This window comes from Pelodiscus sinensis, chromosome 3 (genome assembly GCF_049634645.1).
Source record: "Pelodiscus sinensis isolate JC-2024 chromosome 3, ASM4963464v1, whole genome shotgun sequence".
Lineage (NCBI taxonomy): Eukaryota > Metazoa > Chordata > Testudines > Trionychidae > Pelodiscus > Pelodiscus sinensis.
Genome location: NC_134713.1, coordinates 187,575,963 through 187,601,058, shown reverse-complemented (window position 1 = coordinate 187,601,058; position 25,096 = coordinate 187,575,963). Strand labels below are relative to the sequence as shown.

The window sequence follows — 25,096 nt, the reverse complement described above, 5'->3', positions numbered from 1 at the left end:
GCTGTGACTATCACTGAGGTAATAAGAACTGATATGAACTAAACTGAAGCAGGAGGTGTTCCACACCTCTCAGTAGACTTGCCAGATTTAAAGATGGAAAAGACCTACTAGGTTGTCTAGTAACATCCTTTTCCAATGTAGAATGATGCTGTGGTGTGTAAGTCTAATTTTAAATAGCTCAAATAAAGGAGATGCCTTTCTTGGGATGATTTTCCTATATTTTTATTATTAATAATAAAATCTAGCTCTGAAATAGGTCACCTCTTTAAAATTTCATCTCTCTCAGTAACTCCTTTGGACCACCCTAAAACATTTCTTCACTATTCTGACTGCTTTACTATTCAGAGATTTGTTGACAACTACTGTGCCCTACCATCATCCATGGTAGTTTGCAATAACTCTGCATATTTATTAATTTTAATAATTCGTGCAAAATTCCACTTGAGCCTTATGATCATCTTTATTACTGTTCACTGTAATTCCCCCTAGTGCGTCTGTATCTTTCCAGCATTGTGATACTGAGAATAGAATACATTATTCTAGAGGTGGCAGGACTTCTGCTTTGCAATAGCCTTTTCTGTTCTTCTCTTCATCACTAGGTTTGATTAAATATTTTCTAAGAGTGATACAAAGGAGAATAAAATTGACTTTTTTCTATTGGGGTATTGAGTGGTCAGAGTGACATTTTAAATATGTCAATAACAAATAAATCACTAGTGTTCATGCCCCTCTGATATCTCCTTGTCCAGAAGGCCTTGCTTTAATATTATATATTTCATCCCCCAGTTAAATGTCTACAATAGAAAGCATCATTCTCTTCCTTCAAAATTGGTGGAATTGTGATCTAAGGGTTAATCTGTGGGATGGATACTGACTGCTAGGTGCAGTCTGTAGCTTCAAAATGTGCACATTACCTTGTAGACTTCAGAGGCCCTCTGAACATGAGTCTCATACATAGAGCCATTCAAATCCATGGAACTGGATATCTGCAGCTCACTTCTGTGGATATGGATTCAGATAAAAATTTTGTATCTAGAACCCTGCAAAGTTGAGGATACCCACTTTTGACTAAAAAGTGAGTATCCTCAACTTTGTAGGGTTCTAGATACAAAATTTGTATCTGCATCCACAGATCTGGATATCCAAGGATCATTTTTACAGATGCAGTTGTGGATATTGTATCCACACAGAGCTCTACTCATTCAGACTTGGTTTTCTTGTATGTGCAAGGCATTGCTGCTGTGCTAATGTTCTAGGTCATGGCTGTATATTAAAATATTATATGGTTCATTATAGATAATATACAGATTCATTACACCAAAGAAGAAAAATTCTCTTCATTGTTTCGGTGTCACTGTTATTTTTTATTTTATTATATTATGGATATTAAGTTAAAATGCTAGTTTTATGACTATTTGTTTTTAAAATATGCATAAGTTAAATTATTTAATGTAATTTTCTTTTATGAATATAATAGAAATCTTATTAGTATTGTCTAAATGACTTATCTGACTATACTTAATTAGTAATAAACAAAGATTTGTGGCTGACTTTATGTGAAATGAATAAATCAGGGCTTTGGAATAAGAATCAGTTCTCTGTGAATAGTTTTCAAAACCCTGAATATACAGGTTTTACAAAATAGCTTTGGTAAAGTTATATTCTCCTTTGACTAGGAATATTCCCTTTTGATTATGAATTTAAAAAAAATGAAAAGTAGGCTTTGACTTTTCATCTCTCAAAATTAAATGTGAGAAAGTGTAACCACCACTAGGCAGTTTTGAACTTGGGACCACTGGAGCTTAGTGTGGGAGCCTGTATAGCTTGAGATATAAAGACAGGTGGCTCTGTAGTCCTCCCTTATTTTTATCTCTCACTGTAAGTAGTCTAAGTGCTACTACATGAGACCATAAACCACACCAGGGTTATGTCTACACTGGTGGCTTCTTGCGCGAGAAAACGTCCACACTGCCATGTGCGAGCTGTGCTTTTGCGCAAGAGCGCCCATGGCAGTGTGGATGCTTTCTTGTGCAAGAAAGCTCTGATGGCCATTTTAGCCATAGGGCTTTCTTGCGCAAGAAATTCATGTCGCCTGTCTACACTGCCCTCTTGCGCAAGAGCTCCTGCACAAGAAGGCTTACACCTGTTAAAAAAGAGTGTAGCTCTTGCGCAAGGAGCCCTCTCTTACCACACCGTACTGTAAATTTACTTGCGCAAGAGCGGGTGGGCAGTGTGGACGCTCTGCAGATTCTTGCACAAGAATGGCTGTACTTATGCAAGAAGCAATGAGTGTAGACATAGCCCAGGAGTGTGGGTTACATACTTCCCCTAGCTGAAGAAGCACATCCCAAGCTTCAGAGACCCAGCTGAGCCCCCACTTGTAACTACCAGTGGACAGATCTGAACCTGGGGCCTCTGGAGCTTAGTGTAGAAGCCCCTACAGCATAAGCTATAAAGCCAAATGGCACTCAGCTTATCTTTTGTTGTTAATGGTCTAAGTGCCACCACATGGGACAGTCAACTACACTAGGTGTGTGGGTTTCAAAAGCACAATTGTGCAGCAGAATTTCAAATTATGAATTTCAGAAATCAGAAATTAAGGCTACTATAATACGATGTGATGATGTTAAACATATTACTATGCAACTACAATAAAAATTGTAAGAACATACATATTTAAACTATAATATACTGACTCCAAATAGTTGTTTCTTTTAAGCTTGTAGTTTATCTACAGTACCCTGCAGCACAGCTTTAGCACTACAAGTTATGCTCCGATTAGTTTTACAACTTGAGCAGAGTTGGGTCTACTCTAACCAATACTTGGATGGGAAACTTTTTGAAATCTCAAGTTCCCAAGAAAGGATGTTAATGATTTAGTAGCTGTCATTCATTTCTCAAGGAGTGTTATCTTCCAGTGGTGATATTGACTTCTTGTGATAATTAAAGATGCCTTGTCAAGAATAAAGTTGTAAGCAACTGGAGTTATGGTAACATCTGCCAAAGTTACATTGGGATTCACTCTACTAGAAATACTAAGTTTGATATGCAGTTACATAGGAATGGTCATACTGGGTCAGTGCAAAGATCCATCAAGCCATTATCTTGTCCTCCAACAATGGCCAATGCCAGGTGCCCTGGAGGGAATGAACAGAACAGGTAATCATCTAATCAAATCATCAGTCATTCCCTGTCACCCAGCTTCTGACAAATAAAGATTAGGAACACCACTCCCACCTGTCCTGGCTAATAGCCATTGATGGACCTATCATCACCTGTTATGAGAAAATATGTACTGTATAATGAGAGGCCTGCACAGTAAACTGTGTATGTTGTCATAGCTTTTCACAATGCTGGTCTTTTTGTGCTTTGATAGAACAGCATTAGTATAATGAGCTAGTCTTCCAAAGTGCATTTCTGAAATATCCCCTTAAAACAACTGCACAATAAAACCCATGGGAGGAGAAGCTACATTTTGTGGTTTTTTTCTTACCATTTAAGGTGAAGATCGATGACACAATTAATGGATTCTTTTTGATCAATCTGGGCATAGAGTCATTTGACATGAAGTTCTCAATTCAGGGAGTGATTGCTTCCCAGCAGCTGAATAGAATTGTTTCTGAACTGCAACTGTATTTCATCAGCAGAGAGTGGGCTGTGTTCACATGAGTTACTGATAACACATTTTCATAAGCATTCTCTGTTGAGTATCCAGCCTGAACATTTTTATTCAGTGTTGTATTCCCCACTATTGAGAAAAATATTCTTAAATGGATAAACATTATTAACAGTGCATATATAGGATTGTGATACTAAATATATTCATGATGAATTCTTGAAATGGTAAGTTAGCTCTGTCTTACAGTGTATCTGTGCTAAACAAATAGTGGCCCAAGGCCAAATCCATTTTACTGTTATCCAAAAAAGTCTTGTGACCAATCACTCAAGTTTACTTATAGAAGATATCCATAGTGGAAAGCACCCTAGGTTCTGTGCATAATCAGTTGTAAGATAGTGTACTTCATTTATCCAAATGGCTAAGTCACATACATTTAGGCATGTGATCTGAGATCCTAGCAGAAAAAGGAATCCAGCTCTAGAAGAGGGGGTGATAGAATGTGACTTGTTAGTCAGCCATGCCTTTAAGATATGCGTGAAAAATGTATTAAGTTGCTAAAGCACCTTTCTGGAAAAGGAACCAGAAAATCTTCTAATTGGCATAGAACCAGACCATGTAAAATCTTTTTGTAACTAACATTTATTTATAAGAATGGAATCTTAGACTTGCATAGTGCTTTTATTAGAATGATTGTAGCGTCAGTTACTACTAAAATGCAGTTACTTCTGGGACTAGCTGTGGCAGCTGTTTAATAATGTAAAGCCCTGCTGCAGGACAGTTTAGGCGGTACCATAACAGTGATAGGAGCATAAGCTTGCGTGTATTAACTAAGCCTACACTTTGTCGGCTTATTTTGAAAAGATAAAGTAATGAGATAGCAAACAATCACTAGTAGACCAATTGTCTCCCAATATCTGCTGTGCATGATGAGCTAGTCTTCCAAAGTGCATTTCTGAAATATCCCCTTAAAACAACTGCACAATAAAACCCATGGGAGGATAAGCTACATTTTCATCTGCTGTGATGAACCTTGAATAGTGCAACTTCTTTAGTAGGGATGAAATGATGCAGAATGTACAAAACTCACTTTGATCAATATAAATACCAAACAATTTGTATGAGGGATGTCTGTTTCCCTTTCTTTAACCATTGAATGACCAATTAATTACCTTTTACAACTTAATTTCTAGCCTTGTAAGTTTATGGAAGAGGTGAGCAAAGTTGCAAAAATAGAAAGTGAAGGTTGTATGTGGTATTCCCTTCTTACCCCGCTAGAGCTACCCCATTGAATTGACTGTGGTAGCGATTAAGGACATAAGGATGAATAAGTTCTAAATGCTTTGCACTAGTATATGGTGAAATTATTTAGGGGGTGGCCATGGGTAGATACACAGGAATGGCCTGAAATCCAATACATCATGTCCTTTCAATATAGTTTTGCATAGATTTGTATCATTGTTTTCATTGTATTAAAAACAAGGTGCCTGCTTGGGAGTCTAGAGTTCTTTCAAGACTCATCTGTCAGAGACTGAGGCCTGATTGTATTATTCTTAGTGCACATTCAGAACATAAGGAAACTGTAGGGTATGCTATATGGATTAGTAACCACATGCAGTCTTCAGTATAGATCCAGCTTGTAAAATGCAGTGCGTAGTCCTGTGGCTCCTTAGAGACTAACAAAAATATATAGAATGATGAGCTTTCGTGGTTAAGACCCACTTCATCAGATGAGTCTTACCCACGAAAGGTTATGATCGTGTATATTTTTGTTCGTCTCTAAAGGTACCAGAGGGCTGCTTGCTGTTTTTAATGTTACAAAGTAACATGGCTACCCCCTGAGATTGTATAGAATGTAGTTAGCCGTAGACTGTATTTGAATATTTTGAATTCAAAGATATTTTAAAGTCCATATGATGCATATACTGTGACTAATCAATAACAATACGTACGTGTATTATGTCTCCTTGACACTGAATGAGCATTAACATCAGATTCTAAATCAAGATTACAACTTTATTTATTTATATATATATATATATAAAAATAATTTTCAGAAAGCAACCAAAATAGATCAAGTGTATGGAATGATTCATAGCTTGCGAATTTTTATTTCAAAATGTAATACCAGTGTATGCTATTTAAGAACAAAAATGGCCTTTAAAAATAACTTATTTCTGTGCATTAATACAAACAAATACCAAAAAAGTATCCTTCCAGGTAGAGAGCCAGCAAATATATTTTTGTAAACACTAATTTTTTTGCTATGAAAATTATAAGCCCTTAATTTGTAAAGGAAAAGAAGCCTGTTATAGGTTAGATTAGTCCTGCACCAGGAGAGGTGTGGGTGGGGCGCCAGCTCCTGTCCCAGGCAGCCAGGCTTCAGCATCCCCATGGCTTTGCTGCCCCATGGTCTTGTCTGCTCCACCGGGTTTCAGTAGCCCCACTGGCTGTGGGCTCTGCTATCCCATGGGCTCTGGCAGCCTGCCAGCTCCACCGCCCTGCTAGGCTCAGCCAACTTTGCTGATCTGCTGGCTTTGCTGCCCCCGCTGAGTGTGGATTCTCTTACACCATGGGCTCTGCTGCCCCGCCAGCCAATGGCAACCTCTGCTCTTGGGCTACATCTGTGGTCCGCTGCACCAGAGTCTTAGACCGCAGAGGTTCAACCTGTACTAGAGGAGGCAGCTATAATTTTAGAATCTCTCAGAAAAAGTGTGTAATGTTTTTCTCAAGTAATGTTAAGTATTAATGAAAATATATTGTCAGCAACCAGGAATCTTTTATAAGCTGCAGCCTTGGTCTTGACAGTGATGGACATATGTTCTAGACACTTCCCAAAGAAAAGTAATATAGTTCAGGAGGGTCAGATTTTTATTTATTTACTTGCTTTAAGAAATCCATAAGGCCTAAAGAACATGAAATTCCAAATTGCGTAGGATTCCATGTTGCATAGACTGTGAATGCACTGCTATTCCTCCGCCCATTCACTGAATTAAACAAAACTCTAGAAGGCGAGGATAGAAGTGATAGAAGCGGTATTGAAAGTGGCAGAAGCTCAGGGGATTCAGATGGGTAGTTGTACTGTTGCATATGAAATAAAATACGCTTTTCAAGATAAATAAAAATCATGATGCTGCTAGATGTGAGGCAGAATACAATGATTTTACAGCAAGCCTTTTAAAAGAGCAAAAATTGGACACAATAAAAATCAAATAAAGCATTTTAAGTAGACAGAGCTTACAAATAAATAAAAAGTTGAATGCGTGTACACCCATATAGATGAGACTCACAGAAAGATTTTGAAAAATATTGCAAGATCATTATAAATGGAATATAAGGCTCTGCTTGTTAGTAATGTTAAAATTTCCATTTGTTTTATGCTACTGAATCCTGCTAACCACAAATAAGAGTGACATATCAGATATGCCCCATAATAATAATATGACAATACTGGTGGTTAGAGTCTCAGTAAGTGAGGAAATAGGCTGGTTATAGATAAAGTAGGAACAAAAAAGCAATTCAGACATTTCAAAGAGCAAAATACAAGGTGAAAAGTTAAGGGTGGAATTTTACAGATTCCCACCTAAACCATGTGTGATTCATTCATATAAATCAGATGTCTTACTGCAAACATACTACATCTTCCAGACCCAGGGCCATCCACGTAAGGGCCATTTCATCTTCTAGGGAAAACCTGGAAGGAATGATGGGAAAGGGAGTATTCAAGGTCCAGAGTAATCCAGGGGACCTCACTCTTAATATAAGATGCTAGGCTAGCCTAAGGCAACATCCAGCTGTCATGTGTAGCTATATTTAAACCATAAGTCCTGTGGATATGTCTACACTGCAGTTTAACACCTATAGCTGCTGTGTGCCAGCCTGCTTGAGCTCACAGTGCTGTTGAGTTATTGTGTAGACATTTGGGCTCAAGCTTTAGTCTGGGCTCTGAAACCCTGGGAAGGATCCAAATGGCTTTTGCTTCTTTTGTATAGGACCCAACACACTGACCCATTGATCTTGAGTTGTTCCTCTGGGTGCTACTGTCATACAAATACTAAGTAATGTGGGTTAAGGGACCATGAAAGATTGGAGAATTGGGAACCAAAACCACTTGAGTGTTCTGTTTTGCCTTATTTGCATATCTTTAATGTAAAAAGTGCATTCTAAATCTAAGTGGAAGTCTATTTATTGCCCAGAGTTATATGCTGTAACAATATATAACAGGCAACAAGGATGTGTCTGTATAATCCACCTTGTCAGATGGTGTAGTAAAAAAAATACAGTATAGTGGTTTTCACTGAAAACGTTTAATAAAATCTGTACTCCTACCAGCTTTTTAAAAACCAGTCAGTGTCTTCAGCATTTTAAAAGTAATGAAATGCCAAGTGGCTTAAATAGCAAATTCTGGCAGACTGCATGATATCCTTTTTGCGATTAGAAATTATTCTTAATTGTAACAGATTGGGTGAGGTTGACTACTTGTTTTGATAGTTGATCTTAAGTGTCTTTAAATTGTGGGATTCTTGTTAATCTCTTTGAAATACATTAAAGTTTAATAAACACTGTAAAGTTTAATAATCCTGCCTTTTTTATTTTGTAGCTGCACCATAATTTTTATCATAGCAATGAACTGAGTGTTGATCTGACTAGGTCATGAAAATATTTAGGGTACGTCTAGACTACATGCTTCTGTCGCCAGAGGCATGTAGATTAGGCTACCCGACAGAGTAAAATGAAGCGGCGATTTAAATAATCGCCGCTTCATTTAAATTTACATGGCTGCCGCGTTGAGCCGACAAACAGTTGATCAGCTGTTTGTCGGCTCAGCGCGATAGTCTGGACGCTCCCCTGCCGACATCAAAGGGAGTTGTCGACAACCCAGGTATGCCTCCTGGGATGATCAGCTGTTTGTCGGCTCAACGCGGCAGCCATGTAAATTTAAATGAAGCGGCGATTATTTAAATCGCCGCTTCATTTTACTCTGTCGGGTAGCCTAATCTACATGCCTCTGGCGACAGAGGCATGTAGTCTAGACGTACCCTTGTTATGCAGGTTAGTCTATAATCTCAAACATGATTTAGGGTGAGGTGTTAAATAGCTGTTTTGTAAATTGACAGAATGATTATCTAATGCACTGGAGTACAGATGTAAAGAAATATCAAAAGTGGTATTAACACATGTTATAGCTGATTTGGTAAAAAAAAAAAAAGTCTAGCAGCACCTTCAAGACTAACTAAACAGGTAAACGGTATCATGAGCTTTCATGGGCACAACCCACACTTTTTCATCTGTTTTGTTAGTCTGTAACTGGAAAAACTTAGAAAACAATGAATAGTCTAGCAGCACCTTCAAGACTAACAAAACATGTAGATGGTATCATGAGCTTTAATGGGTACAACCCACTTCTTCAGATGAAAAAGTGTGGGTTGTGCCCATGAAAGCTCATGATACCATTTACCTGTTTAGTTAGTCTTGAAGGTGCTGCTAGACTATTCATTGTTTTCTAAGTTTTTCCAGTTACAGACTAAGTTGGCCTCCTCTCTAAAGTATCTTTAAAGTTATGCACACTAGTTACACGGCAGTGTTGTCACTTACATAAAATCATCTTATGGACAGAGAATTGGCATGGACACACACATGGGTGATTAATAGGGTTCCATTAGTAAGGGAAACTTGCTTCAGCACAGTAAAGTCAATGCACTTGCTTTTGCCAGTCTGCAATATTGAAAGCAAAAGAAGTCATGTTGTAAGTAGCTAGCTTGGGTGAATGCTGTTCCTGTGGAGGAGCATGCTAGTTTTGTTCTGCTTCCCTATCCGCAGGCAGGTAGAACAGAGCTCCCTCCTTCTAAGATTTCAGATCTTTGGACCTAAAACTTTTGTAAACTAAACCAAACCTAATAGTTGAATTTCTTGTTTAACATGCTCTGATTGGCTACCACACTTCTTAGCTAGCTTTTGGGGCTAAGCCCCATGATTCCTGGATTTTTCTTTCTTCAATACATGCCTGGTTGTGCTCCTCCTTGATCCCAACATGACAATTAAATAAGCTGAAGTGTCCTGCTCCTCCTGCAGTTTTTTCTGGTAGTGAGCTCAGATGACAGGGCCAGTAGAAAGACCTCACAAATGTGCATTCTCCCTTTGTTTCTGTCTTTCTAACAAGCACCTATATATACACACACCTCTGAAGGAATGTTGTGGGCTTCTTTTCCCTGAACCACAATAATCCACTTGTACCAGCTCAGGAGGGCTGTGGCAAAAATCCATTTTTTCCCAATGGAGGGCAAGAGGAAGCTACTTAACCTGATTCCTCCAAAGGAAAAGCATTAGGGCCAAGCTGTTTCTGCCAATTTCCCTTCGTTGTCAAGAGACCATATCAAATGTGCCCTAATTTAGGGGATTTGCTTGCAAATTCTCTACCCTCAGTGAATTTCCCTGCCCAAATGATCTGTGGCATGGGGAGGAGGGGGAATGTTGGATCCCTCAGCCAGTTCCAATCTTCTTGCACTGCCTTCAAACAGCTGACAGCAATTCCCATCAGTAATTGCCTGGAACATTCTATCCATTGTGGGCTTTATGGAAGGAAGCTGCATCAGGCAAGTATCAGCAGCTCTTCCCCAAAGACTTGCTGGTAAGTATCTTGACTGGAGTTGGGCTGGAATTTTCTGACTGAACATTTTTCTGTAATAAAATGCCAAATAGCTGCAAGCAAAATGTTTCTTGGAAATATGTCGATTCCAATTACATTTTTGTTTAGAAGCAAACCCCTCATGTTCTATTCTGACCATTTCTGAACCATCTGATTTTCTGTTTTGAAAGAATGTTTTGTTTCAACTTTTAAGTTTTATTGTGTATATAAAATATCATATACAATTAAAAGATCAAAATCAGAACAAAACATGTTTAATTCGACCCAAATTTACTTACCCCCAGAATTTTGTTTTAATGTAATTTTGATTCTTTTATTGTTGTGTTTTGCTCAATTTCTGAACAGATTTTTGTGTGTGGGGGAGGGAGGGTTGCAGGATTTCTCATGAAACAGAAAATCTAGTTCTGCCATCTCTAGTCTTAGAAAGAGGATCAAAGAAGTAATAAAATGTGATGGTATAAAATGCATCTTTATAGTGAGGCAAGCATTTGTTCATTGGGTTATACAGCTAGGATCTTTTGGCAGTGGTCTCTGGTGTATAATTGGCAATGGACACTGCAGTATAATTTGGGTTTTATATTATGTCTTATGATGGTCTTGTACAGGTTGAGGTTCTCTAGTCCAGCACTCTCTGGTCCGGTAACATCCATGGTCTGGCATGAATTTAGTTACCCAGATGTCCACTTATCATGGGTATGACCAAGTTCCCTGCAGTCTCATAAAGTTTGTCACTGTCATTATTGCTACTGCTGTTGTGCTTGTTATTCATCAGTCTCTTTGCCAGCTGCTGGCTGGACAAGCTGGGTATTGTGCTAAACCTATTGAGAGATTTAGTTTATCACATTACTTGGTTTGGTTTTTTTTCATAGAATGTTGGGCTCTGCTCAGCTGTAGTGCCAGCTCTGACTTTTGAGCTCCAGAAAAAACATTCCTGATGATTAGCTTTCTTAGTGTTTTTCCAATGATGGTAATGCCATTGAGCCATTATGGATATGCCTACCTGCAAAAAACTCCAAACCAAACCCACATACTGAGACAGGAAGTCTCAGAGTCCAGATAACTGACTCTGGCTCATGGGGCTTGTGCCACTTGGCTAAAAATAACAAGTGAGACATTCCTGCTTGGGCTGGGTCCCAGACCAAGCCTGCTTCCTGGGGTTTCAGAGACCAGGTTCCAGCTCAGGTAGGCGCCACACTTTCTTTTGCCTGTTCTAAGTGTGTAATCTTGTCCCAAAAGTTTCATTTTACATATTTGACAAGGTGGTGAGAAACAATTAAAACACACTTTAAAAGACACTGTAACAGAGTGGTCTGTCCTCCCTTTAAGGGCCTGGGGCCAGTTAGCCCTGGTCAATTATCAGACTCAGCTGGGAAGTAAGTGATCATAAGAACTTGCAAATAGCTTAGCTGATGGAAGGTTGCAGAGAGGGAGAGACCCCTTTTGTGTGTGTGCACACGTGGGTGCAGGAAAGACAGTCTTCTGCAGAAGAAAGACTTCATGTGGTAAGCCTGTGCACAGTAACTGGAGCCCAGAACTAAGGGCTACCGATTAAATTGGTGGGACTGATATTCCCCCAGGGGTTAAGGAAGCAAGCACCTTACAGAGACACACCATGGCTACTTAAAGTCTTATGTATCTGGGCAAACTCACATACCTCACTATAAAAGAGAGAGAAAAAAAAGGCCTGGAACAGGAGGTTTTATCAAAAGCAGAAAGGCTCAGGAATGTCAAAAGCAGGTATGAAGGATGCAGATTTTATTCAGTAATTTCTACTGCCATTAAGAAAAAGGGGCCATTATTTTTACTTTCTACTTGTAGGAATGAGATCAGAGCTGAGTAACATACCAATTTAGCAGCTAGCATTGCATGGAAGACAGCAAAGTGGAAAATAAATTGCTCGGGTTTACACGCGTTTTCTATTATCGGGAAGATTTATTAGTATTCTAGATGACTATTGGACAAATTCATAGGGTTGTATGTGGTTTGACAGTGCAACATTTTTGCAATCTGTATAAGCAATTCACTGTGGATCACAAAGGGCAATGAAATGCTTTGTGTGGTTCTCTTTTTTTCAAAGTGTAGCTTTATCTGTTGAAATGTCTTGCCTAGTTAAAGCAGTGTTAATACTGTGCAAAATGCACAATCCTTTTAAGTATTGTCATTTTCCTTTGGAGACTCCTATACATCCATAGGCTATAGGCTGCTTAATACATCTTTGCAAGATAAGCTAAAACTGTTCATCTCTTGTCTAGCATTCATTTTGTTATTGCAGACAACTTGTGATGACAAGTGGGTTTTATAAAAGCAGTAAGTCATGACAAAATCTTACATCAAACAATGCATTCTTGAGGTATCCCTGTACCCCTCAAATAGACAAACATGTTAACTTATTTGATGTATGCTGCCTGTTGCAAAATATCTAAATGTTGCACTAATATAATGGAAGAAATTAAAATAAATTGAAAAGAAAATCTCACCTAAGGACTCAGCCCCAATGGTATCAATCTAACCTACCACAAGGATAAACCTAACTGCTATCATTAAAGTCTTCAGCAACCACTCATTGCTACCAAAAGAGGATCAATTCTTCACTAGTATAAAGAATGGAAAAGAGAAATAATAGACAGTTAACTCTTGAGGTGATATATATATATGAGAGAAACTCTATAGGTTTACAGAGATGTGTCCAGATAGGTCTGCTTGGACTCTAGAGAACTCATGTTTCTGAGAATACAATCCACTGACAGTTCTCCTAACTGCTTAATCTCCCCCCCCTCCCCCCCCCCCCGAGCAGTATTTTAAAAAATTATTAGGATTAGGTAGGGGTTACCCACCATTTCATTGGTGAGGAGCCCTGAATTATATTACTGTTTCAATTCAGTGCAGGGGGACGGGGAGCAAAGCAGAGCAAAGCCGCGGAGCCTGGGGTTCTTAAGTTGAATCTGTATGTAAGTCAGAACTGGCGTCCAGATTCAGCCGCTGTTGAAACTGATCAGTTTCAGCAGCGGCTGAATCTGGACGCTAGTTCTGACTTACATACAGATTCAACTTAAGAACAAATCTACAGTCCCTATCTTGTACGTAACCCGGGGACTGCCTGTAACTGGAAAACTGATCTGAAACTAGAATAACTCTTTTCTCTTGCTCTCATTTCCTTTTGGGAGTTCAAAATTGCCCATTAGGCTGGTTAGTGTGTGCAAGTTAGCTTGACTAACAAGACCTCTTAAATAATGACCCATTATTTAATGTATTTTTAATTGCAATCCATTGATAAAAGTGTTTTTCTCTTTGCAGGAGAATCCAGAAGGAACAAATTACCAGTGGCAGATAGTTGATCTTTTAACCTTACATATCACATGAAACTGCCAGCAAGGTTTATGCTTCATAAACCTGGAATACCCTTAAGGGTCTCTTTTTTTAATTATATCTATATAATTAACATATTGTGGTGTTTTTATATATGTATATAATTTAAAAAACCACAACACCCACACAGACAGAAGTTCAATATATGGAAATTGTTTGTAAGATCTAATTAAACTAAAGATGAAAATGTGTAAAATGCATGTAAAAGGATAATTCTTTAGGTTAAAAGTTATTTATAGATTTAGATAGTATGAAATGATCCTTTTAATCTGTATTCTGCATATCCCATATTTAAAATTAGTTTTTTTCAGTAGGATTCTTTGGTAATAATTTAAAAAGCAAGACAGCTTTACACATGCCATTTTGAATATACTTCTTCAGTGTGGGGAAACAATAACAAGTATGACCTCAATTAAATTAATTAATATTTCATTTGGATCTAATTACAAAAAAAAAAGAAAATTAGACTAGGGGAGGCCAAATATGAATCAACTTGACCAACAGGGCAGATAAGTGCCCTGTTGTTTTACAATGACTTGTTTTATACTTTTTTTTTTTAAACAAATCAATCTGTTTTGATTTCATCAAATTAAAATCTTATTGAAATAGGTACTTTTTTTTACAAGAGACCTTAGAATTTGTTTTTTGGTTTAAGATTACATGAAATAGCTCTGACTCTAAATACAAAGCAGTAAAATATACTGTATGTGGAGTTTATGCTGATAAGATTTATGGACCCTTTCCTGGAAATATGACTCTATTCTTATCCACCTTTCACTGAAGTTGTGCAATTTTGTAGGTTCTTTAAGTGTTGTTTATTATTATGCATTTCTGTTGAACCTTAAATGTACAGTGCTTTGACATTGTATAAAATAAGATATGACCTTGCCCTGACAAAATTTCAGTTTGGTACAGATAAATCAAAGCATAACACTTAAGTTCAAGGATGAGATAGTGTTAAGAGATGTCATGGTGTTTGTCATATATTCTTCAGAAGAACAATGTCTTATTTTCAGAGCCCAATGCTGCTCAATTGAATTCACCCCAGAAAGAAGAAAATTCCTTTCTTTACATGCCAAGTTTTAGGCCAGGATTTTTTGAAAGTGACATGATTTTGATTGCTTTTGAGTATTTGGGTTCTCAAGTGGATGACACACTTCTGGAGTCTGATTTTTCAGAAACTGTGCTGACAGCTTTTGAAAATCAAGCACTTCTACGGCATTTCATGTTGGACACCCAAAATTGCTAGTCATTTTTGAAGATCATGGATGAAGCTTCAAGAATTCAGGTCCCCAAAGTTCACAAAATTGGCTTTAAAATGAGACTTAAAAAAATAATTGTAGATTGTTCTGATTTTCCTATTGGATTTTGGGCCTTCCTACCATTTTGGTGAAATGTAAGCCAAAATGTTGTCATAATGTCATGGACTTTGCATTTGAGTCTAAGAAAAATTGCCACCTATTACAAAGGCTTATGATAAAATTGTGAGCTTTGGTATTACTGTTTTTTAAATAGACATAGAGGAAGGAGAGGTGAGAAGACAGAGCGATCAAAGTTGAGGTAACCAGGTTACCAGTGTAGGATAATCAAGAAGTGGTCAAGCGTTTTAGCAGTGAGGACAATGAGGGATAGGCTGGGATTTGGTGATCGTATGTATAGAAGAATAGTAATGAAAAACGTGGATATAAAGTTGGAATGTTGTGTATGTATATATATTTTTTTCAAGAGGAGCCCAACATGACCCCAAAGTTGTGAGCCTGGCAAATGAGGAAGTATTGATGGCACTGCAGAAATAAGATAGAGAAAGAATAGCAGGAAGGATAAGTAGATCCATTTTGGACATATTAACTTATGGTCTGCTTCCATCTCAAAATTATCTTGCAAGGATTGTCTGTCTTTTTCAGAAATATTGTGCTGTTTGAAGATAGCTATGAAAAATAGACTTAGCTTACAGGATGCTGGCCACAACTTTGCAATCAGTGCAAACCAAGAGTAATGCTGATAAGCAGACATGACATAGACATAACTGATAACCTCCAAGAACAGATGACAAAAGGAGTGAATTGCAGATAAGAGGAGTGTATTAAGGAAAGCAAGTGGTCAAACCACATCTTATGCTGCTGCTGGACGTGGAAGGCTGTCCTTCTTGCTAAGAGTGTCAGCCATGAAGCTGTCAATAGATGTGCTCTTTCCCTACAAGTAGGTAGTGAGAAAAAGTTGTGTGTGTGTGTGTGTGTAAGATAGTGATAGAAATGTAGCCGTGTTAGTCTGGGGTAGCTGAAGCAAAATGCAGGACAATGTAGCACTTTAAAGACTAACCAGATGGTTTATTAGATGATGAGCTTTCGTGGGCCAGGCCCACTTCCTCAGATCAAATAGTGGAAGAAAATAGTCACAGCCATATATACCAAAGGATACAATTTAAAAAAATGAACACATATGAAAAGGACAAATCAGAACAGAGGCCTGTGACTCTGTTTCCTTTTGCTGAAAAGCAAACATGAGTGAAAGAGCATAGTTTTGTTTTAAAACGCTTCTTAATCTCTTTATTTGTAGCTTCTCAGAATACCAATTTAATTTTTACCTACTACAGTAGTCTTGTGAAGCCATTAGGGCTAGCCTTGTGGCTGGTAAGGACCCAGGCTGCAGGAGTTGGAGTAGGTGATGACTTGGACCCGATTTCACTTCCTGCAGGAGGGCAGGAACAGACTAGACTTTGGGCTGCTTTCTCCTTCTAAATCTCTGGTCAGAAAGGGGAAATCAAGCAGTTCTGTGAGTTGAAAAAATGTGAGGTAGGCCAACTGTTTGAATCTCCGTCTATCTCAGATGTATGAAGAACCTTCCATTTCTACCATCAGCAGTATGTTTAGGAGGAATCCCAGTGAACTCTTCATATGGATGTATAATTCATAATGTTTCTTTAAAATAATTTTTATTACAGGAGCATTGAGAAATCCCAGATGTGATCAGGCCCTCATGTACAGTACTGTGACAAGAATCACAATCTTTATCCAAATCTAAATAGACAAGACCAAGGATAGGAGAAATAAAGTACAGTGTAGTGTGTATACTTTTTAAAATTACTTGGACACATTCAGGCAAGGACATGTGTAGGGACAGAGAATACTTTCCATGAGATCGAGTCAATAACCTGGACAATGAAGGCATTAAACAGTGTTAATGCTATAGACCTCTTTTTGTCAGTAGTTTGTCACAATGGTTTCTGTGTTTTGGGTGGAGGAAGCAGGTACTGCGGTTGCATTCAGAAGATCTGAATAGTTGTAACTATTAATGTTTCCTTTTACTGCTTTTGGCAATGTATGAAACCATTAAGTTATATAAATCCTGCAGTTTCTGACAGAGGGAGAGCAGTGACTCATTTAATCTGATAGGTTTTTGTTTTTTTTTAAACTTGTGGTGATCAGAAAGCTGGGAGGGAGTCAAAAAAATTTCAAAAGAAATCACATGTATACTGGAGACATTGCACAATATTTGCAATGATAAACTTAATATATTCTCTGAGGGAAATGATTCTATGATTGATGGTTGCTTGTAAAAGTGGGAGATAAGCAGGATCACAATAATATTTTATATTGCAATTTGTAGCGCTTAAGCTTACAGAAAAAAACTACTGTGACAGAAGCACAAATAATGAGGTCTTTTCAAAACAACCTCTGCAAAGGTGATAGTGTTAACACTTTTACCGTTGTTTGCTTATGCAAGTACAGTTTTCTATTCCAAACAAAAGCTGCTGAAATGAAATTGCTGGAATCATGCATCAGCTGTATGAATAATCATCCTCAATACATAGAAGCCTTAGAAAATATCTAGTTAAAAAATGTTTATTTTCTGGCAGTTAGTGTTGACTGATTTTAATTATATCCTGTGTAAGATTATGATTTGCATGTTTATCATACCCTATCCTGAAATTTAGAACCATGGGAAATACTTATGAATGGAAGTAAAGCTTTTCATTTCCACTGTGTCCGTAGTAAGTCCTTTGCATGAGAACCTCTCAGCTATGACCTTGTTGTTCTGATAATCCTAAAATTCCAGAAACCAAACCCCTGTTGAACTCAATAGAAGATGTATGATGGCTTGCTTAAAACCTCTAACAATCAGGCCTCCTAGATTTAGGTGGCAAAGCTTTAAGGCATCCACGTTTAAAACTGCTTGACATTTAATGTTATGTATAATAAAGAATATGTAGCGTTGAAATATCATTCTAGGTTTTGGTATTTCCTCCCCCAGTCTTATGGCACATGGTACAGAACATGCCACAGTGAGACAGTTATGATTCAGGTATGTCTATAATCCCAGCTTCCCTGCTGAAAATGGGAGAATATCTACATGGGAGGCGAGAAGCTATATTTGAGAGGAGTTCCCTCAAATTCAAGAGCAGGAAGAAAGACAGCTACTGCTAATATGGAAAAAGCATGTAAAGCAGGCTCTAGGAAGGCTGCTGGTGCTGCTAGGATATAGCTGCTTCCCCCCCCCCCCATAGGGATTTTTGTAGATGGTGTGCAGTTTTACTTTGCTTGTTTTGTCTTATGAATCTTGCTTGAGTAAGCAGCCCAAAGAACCTAAAGCCTTTATGAAGAGACTTCGCTATCGAAGATAAATAACCAGGCCTCTTTTCCAAAACAGATTATTTTTCCTGTTCCAGAAAAGGTCTTGTGTTTGTGAAAAGGGGCTTGGAACTGGGCTCAAAGCGTTCCCCTAGAGGTAGCTCCCGCTCAGTCTGATCTGTTCATCATCTGACTTTTTGCTGAAGGGGGTTAGCATCTACTAAGTTAAATAGATGTTAATCTTTTGTGCCTTCAGTGGACTAGGGCGTAGCATTTGCAAGCTGGAACTCATGATTTTGAGGGTGACTGATCTTCATCTATGTCATTCTCTCCAAATACAGCAGAAATTGACAATGGGCCTAGCTTTCTTCCCAGTTACTTAACCTTGTTCCATCTTAATGAGTCTGTGTTGTTGCCACTCACAACTCCATTTCACTTGTGCAGGGGGCAGCTTCTTGTGTTTAATAGCAAATGAGCGCAAAGGGGATAAGCCAGTCCAAAGCTTTCTCTTCCAGCATTCCGAAAGATAAGTTGTCTAATTGGTAACCTTTCCTTGGGTGTAGAAGCTTGTTAGACTAACTAAAAGCAGTAAAGATTGTACTGGGTAGGATTTGAGCATGTTGACAAGGATGTTGTCAGTTTTGGGGATAGAGAGTGGTGAAGCCTGTGTAGATTTCTGCTGAGCTTCTACCTGATTGTCATACATTCATTCTTGTTCACTACAGCTTGTCCTGCCTACTCTAGGTGACATATCTTTAAGTAGAAGAGAATTTCAGTTTAAGGTAAATCTATATCCTATATTTGCATGACTTGCTACACAAGTCTAACAGAATGGTGCTTTTATTGTGGGTGGGGAATAGGAGACTGCACCCTGAAAGAAAATGACTTATCGTTATTAATTTGTCTTGTCATCTCTTTTCTTGTATACTTGTCTCCACTCTTCTTCCTTGTGGGCAGTGTTGTATACAATATACAAACTAAAGTGCATTTTTTTTTGTAAGGTGAGGAAGAGAAGAAGGCTGAGAGAAAAAAATTATTGTTGAGCAATATCATTGTGGAAAGACTAAACCCCCAAAGATAATATAAAATATTATTCCTGATGGATGACCTTGGGCAGCAAAATACCACAAAGAACAAAGATGCAAAATGCCACGTGAACTCTAATAGTGCATTTCTCCATAATGTCCTGGTAAATCACTGAGGGTACATCTACACTGCAACACTATTTTGGGATACCAGAGTATCCCGAAATAGCTATCCCGCATCTTCACAGCAAACCCGTTATTTCAGGCTTGCTATTCCGATGTCCCTGTAAACGTCATTCCACAAGGAGTAAGGACTAAACGCTTAATTTCAAAATTTGGCACCGTGTAGTCAGCCCCAAATGATGACATAAGCTATTTTGAAATAGCATTGAAATAAGATATGTAATTTGCATAGCTCAAATTGCGTTTCTTATTTCGAGTTACGGTGCAGTGTAGATGCACCCTAAGGGTTCAGATTGCAGTGGGATGCTGGTGTTAGTGCACAGCATTCTGTTGCATGCCTCTCAAGTGTCTTGAAAGGTATGCCAGGAGGGATGCCACCTGTCATGAAATGTTCAGAGTCGTTCATATTTGTATAAGCAGTTACTATGCTACCTTGTTCTCTCACACGAGACAGTTGCAACCAGTATGTTAGCTTATTTTTGTGTTATTACAGATCACTTAGATCTATTATTAAATAATATTCATATTATATCCATCAGTATAAAGTTAGCTAAGTGGTATGCTTTTATTAATAAAATATGTAGAAATAATTGTTATTTTGACACAACTGAATGTAAACACGCAAATCTATATAAACATTAGAGCGTGCCTCTTCCTAGTGTAAGCAGGGTCAGGGTAAACTCCTGACATCTAGTGGCGAACTGTGGCAAGTGGTGCAAAGAGACTTCAGGGGCTGAGCCCAATTTGCATAGACACACCCACCCTGTCTAGTATGTGCCACAGCAGCCCAAATCGTCACTTTGGCCACTGTGGGAGCCCCAGTCTCTCTGTTATTGAGGCAGAGGGGATAAAAGTGTTGTTACCCTGATTATGCGAATCAAGGACAATGGAATGGTGGAACTGTTTATGACAGAGGGATTCGCCATAAACTAAGTAGCACTCGCTAGACAAGGGGCATGGGTTCCAAACCCAGTCAAATTGAGAGAGGTTGGGGACAGGTCTTGGTACCTGGTGGTGGGGTCCTGTTTGAGGATCTAAACAACACTGATTGCACTCCCTCCTCTCTCCACTGTGGAATATCAGAGTTAATTTAGATTCCGTTAGGAGTCTAGTTGTGAGCTGTGGAGCTAACTTTGCTGTGGGCCAGCGCTAAGGCTCCTCTGTTATGAGCTGAAATCACTCTGTGCTGTGGACGAGAGCTGAAATCACTGTTGCTGAGGGGAGCCTGGCGCTGTGCTGTGGACGAGAGCTGAAATCACTGTTGCTGAGGGGAGCCTGGCGCTGTGCTGCGGACAAGAGCTGAAATCACTGTTGCTGAGGGAGAGCCTGGCAAGAGCTGAAGTCAATGTTGCTGAAGGGAGCCTGGTGCTGTGCTGCTAGCAGAGCAGTTTGCAAGGGGCAACCAGCAAGCGCAGGCGGACAGTAGATGCAGCTGGCGGGGTGACCTAAGGGCAGACAGCGGAGCAGCTGATGGCAGTCTGCGGCTGGTAGGAGCAGCAGCCGGCGGAGCAGCAGCAGGAGCAACCAGCTGGCAGCCCGGAGCGTGGACCGAGACGGTTGGCGGATTTGCGGAGCCGGACAGTGGAGGCAGCTCACCTGACGACAAGTGGAGTGTGGCGGAGTGACTCACGTTGACGGCGGCGGCATGGAGAGGCGGAGCCACCTCCGGCCCACGTAAGGTGCATCGATCCCCACCCCTCCAGGTTGGGATGGTGAAACCCTGCCGGGTGGACTTTTGAACCCTGGGACGGCACTGACCCAGGGCTGAGACTCTTGGGATGTTGGACTTTTGGGACGTTGGGGAGAATTGTGGCTGGGGGGAGGGCCTTTGCTCATTGTGGTGTTTCCCCAATTTAATGCAGATGTTGGTAAATCCGGGTTGTGGTGTTTCCCCAATTTAATGCAGATGTCGGTTACCTCATGTTATTAAAGGTTTGCTACTATACTGAGGCTCTGTGCTTGCGAGAGGGGAAGAATTGCCTCTTTTGAGGCACCCAGAGGTGTATGTAAGATTTCCCAGGTCACTGGGTGGGGGCTCGAGCCGGTGTTGTATTACCTCGTTGGGAGGAGACCCCTAGATACTGAACCCGGCCCTTGCTGCTGCTATTTACTCGGCCTGGCAGAAGGGTTACACTAGGATACACTGATTTAACAGTATTCAGTGGATGTTTTGATGCTAGATCCCATTTCATATACTGGAGAGAGAGATTGGCACACAATCCTCCATAAGAGCCATGGTCCTCTAAAATATGCTGGATTTGCTAATTTTCAGGGCGTGCTGCAGGGGGCATGTGATTTTTTTGCCTGGCCTTTGAGGTAAGTTTGTAGAGATATTTATTCTTGGCACTTAAGGTGGGCAACATATGTGCTGGAGCCACCCCGGACCTCCCCTTCTCCCCCCAGGCCTCACCCATGCCCCACTCCTTCCCCAGAGGCCCTGCTCCTGCCCTGCCTCTTCCCCCTGAGGCTCTGCACCCATTTGCTTCTCTTCCTCCCTCTCCCACCTCAGCATGGGTTGGGTGGGGACTTGCATAGCTGAGAATGGGAGCTGCAGCCGCCTGATATAGGTAGGAGGGTGGCTTTGGCTGAGTAGGGGCTGGCACCCGTGAAGACCCAACACCTCCTCTGCTCACAGTGTCTGGACTTTGTGTGCCTGGCCGGTAGATCTGCCTGAACATCATCAGTTTTCCTTTTTGATTGGACTTTGCAGTTGAAAACCAGATGCCTGGCAGTCCTCTCAGGAGTTGCTGCTTGATAGGAGGAGTGAACAGCTTGAAATTTGTATTTGAATAACTGACTGGGCACTTAGAGCCTGTTTATTGCACTACATCAAAGGAAAATATGTAAAAATGACTTAGAGCTAGAGTTGGCATTTGAATACTTGATGCCACTAATAAACACTCCTTTACCCTTTCTGCTTCTTGCTGCTGCCTTCTAGATATGTAGCATTTATTCTATGTGAGGAACTAGATTTACTGACAGCCTGGTTTCTATGTCCACTTTTCCCAAATGGCAGCGTACTCTCACATTCTACTCACTCCCACCCCCATTAGACATAAACCACCTCTATTGAACCATACCCAAATACCTAGTCCATTATCATAGATGTGGAATAATCATTAGAATGTGATGAATGACATATTTTGATGGCTAGCAGAATATTGGCAAATAATGGTTTTAGTCCAGAGCCCCCAAATACATCGCAGTTTCAGTATTTTGAGTATTTTCAGTATTCATTCCCAGTTTCAGTATTTTGTTCTCAGGGAAGAAGTTATTTACTGTGGTCTATACACTTAAATTAAAATGTCTGATAATTACCACACAAATGAGGATAACTCTGGAGTTTTAGGCTCGAATGTATATAATTACTTGTCGTCTTAGCACTAATTAAAAACTGGTCATTTGAGCTATGGTAGCTAAAATCCTATTAGAATACGGGATTTTGTTTTATTTGCTGTTTATTATCTGCCATGGCTTGCACAAAGAAGTATTCCAGAACACGGGGGAAATGAATAAAGTTAATATGAAAAGAGACTAATTCTCTTACATGAAATTTTAGTATAACTATATCAAAGATGGAAGTTGAATTACTGCACTATGATGTTTTGTTAAGTACTATGAAAGCTAAATTTTAATATGTTTATTTCCTGCAGGTTGACTTAATTGCTCAACCTAGGAGAGCAATTTTTTTTCTAATTGCAGAAACAATGGGTATTCAATGTCCAATTTAGATGGTTCGTGTTTATAATAATATAAGCTTCATGATAAATTTGGTTGAAAGTAACCTGTGATGAATTTGACTCTTTGCATACATTTATTCCTGAATTTTGATTTAAAGTGTTAAGAAATTTAATTTTCATATTGTAAAATGGGTAAAGAAAATATTATTCATTTTGATTACCTTTGTGGAACTATTTTCTGGGTTTATAGTAACAGTAGTGAAATCCCACATCATATGTTGCTGTACAGGATTGTAAGTAAATTTCCAGTACTTGGAATAAAATTGGGGACCAGCTTTAAATAATCTATGTGGTATCCAGTAAAACCTATTAAGGATTTTATTCTTGAGCAAGATGTTGTATAGTTCGTATTCTTAAAAGCTAACAGCCATGCTTCAGTCAAGATACTTTCCCCAATCTCATGTAGCCACGCTCCTAATCTGGGGCTATCAGATAAAAGGCACACTTAGGGTACATCTAGACTATGGGTTTTTTCCGGGGTATCGGATGTATCCCGGAAAAACTTCACCGTGTCCAGGGAATGCCATTTGCTCTTCCATTTTTTTTTTTTGCAGAAGAGCAAATGCACTCTTTCGGGGAGCCCTGTATACCACATTTTATGAGGAATAAAAAGAGAAGGCCTCCAAAAGAGGAGGCTTTTCTGCCATTTGGCCCCTGTCTAGACAGGACCAAATGGAGGAAAAGATTCTTCTGAAAAAAGGGCTATCGTGCAGACCAAGCCTTAGTTAGCAGCCAGGTTCTCTCTTCTGGAGATATTTATGCAAGTTCAAATTCCAAATTTATTTGCTCTGATTCCTACATTGTATTTATTGAGAATCATTCCTAAGTAATGGTTCTGAAATATTAAGAATAATTGACTTCTGATTGCCTGTACTGATGCTGAGGCATCAGGGGGAGAGAGGCGGATTCTATTATCAAATGAGGGTGCAGCCAGAACCAGTTCTGGGGCTGGGCAAGTCAGTCTGTGATGCTGTGCCTCCTTTTGTCCTCACTCTGATTGGTCAGCAACTTTTGCTTTACTGATTGGCTGGGGCAACAGGGTCAACCATTTGAGGTGGAAGGCACCAAAAATATGTTTTTGCAGAGCCCTGCAAATCTGTGGATATCCACTATATGTCCTTTCACCACATTCCTTGATCCAAAACTCATGAACTTTCCTGTATTCAAAATGGCTGCCATTTCTCAGTATTTTCATGGAGCAGAACCCAAACTAATCTCAGCCAAGGTGGTCACCATTCCTTATAGTCTTCGCATGTGGAAGTGAGACTGCTCTTCATAAAGATGGAACAATCTCTCACTGTTGTCACTTGGTTTGAATGTAGGCTGCTGGCAGGGAAAATAGCCATCTTCTGGACACTGTGCTTAGTAGGCTGCATAGAATGGGGCATGTGGGATGCAGGAAACCAGTGATGGGTTAGAGGAACAGAAAAGAAGGGATTTCAGAGAGAAAATGTAAGGGGTATCTCAGAGGGAAAGTGAGGGAGAATGTGAAGAGCACTGAATGAAGCCATTGAGCTGGAGACAGAAGACTGTGGAAAAGCACAGAGGGAAGTGGAGTGTAAATTGGGAAGTAGACTGACCCAGCAGAGGCAGGAGCTGGAGTGTGATTAAAAATGGGGATGGATGGTGAGAGAGAGTTACGCTACTCCCATGCATTTAAGTTTGAGTTTTGACCCTGAAATCATCACGAGGGTGGCCCTTCATGCATTCACAGAATAATGGACTTTCTGGTACTTTCAGGAAAATGTTAGGCCTGCCCCCTCCATCATGACCTTCCATGCATGGTGTATATAAAGTCAGACCACATAGAGGATTCATTTTAACCCTTCAATGGTATTTGAACCAAAACTTGATTTGCTGTGTGGCAGAGTGGGGGAAGAGAGGGGCCAGAAGAGAAGCATGGAGTACGTCAGGGCTTTAGCAGGGGTGAGTTGGAGCAGGGGAAGGGCTTT

The 25,096-nt window shown here is 39.6% G+C and overlaps 1 protein-coding gene across 6 annotated transcripts in view; it reads left to right on the top strand.

Moving 5' to 3' along the window:
* MACROD2 (mono-ADP ribosylhydrolase 2) overlaps positions 1-25,096 on the top strand; it is a 1,395,588-nt gene that overhangs the window by 261,251 nt on the left and 1,109,241 nt on the right. The window contains exon 1 of one of the 6 annotated variants that reach the window (XM_075925643.1): positions 9,942-10,244. The exons of the other annotated variants lie outside the window; for them this stretch is intronic. Within the exon in view, the coding sequence (XP_075781758.1) occupies positions 10,190-10,244 (55 nt within the window). The 5' untranslated portion in view covers positions 9,942-10,189. Of the gene's footprint in view, positions 1-9,941; positions 10,245-25,096 lie in introns of those variants that run through there. 6 annotated transcript variants of the gene reach the window in all.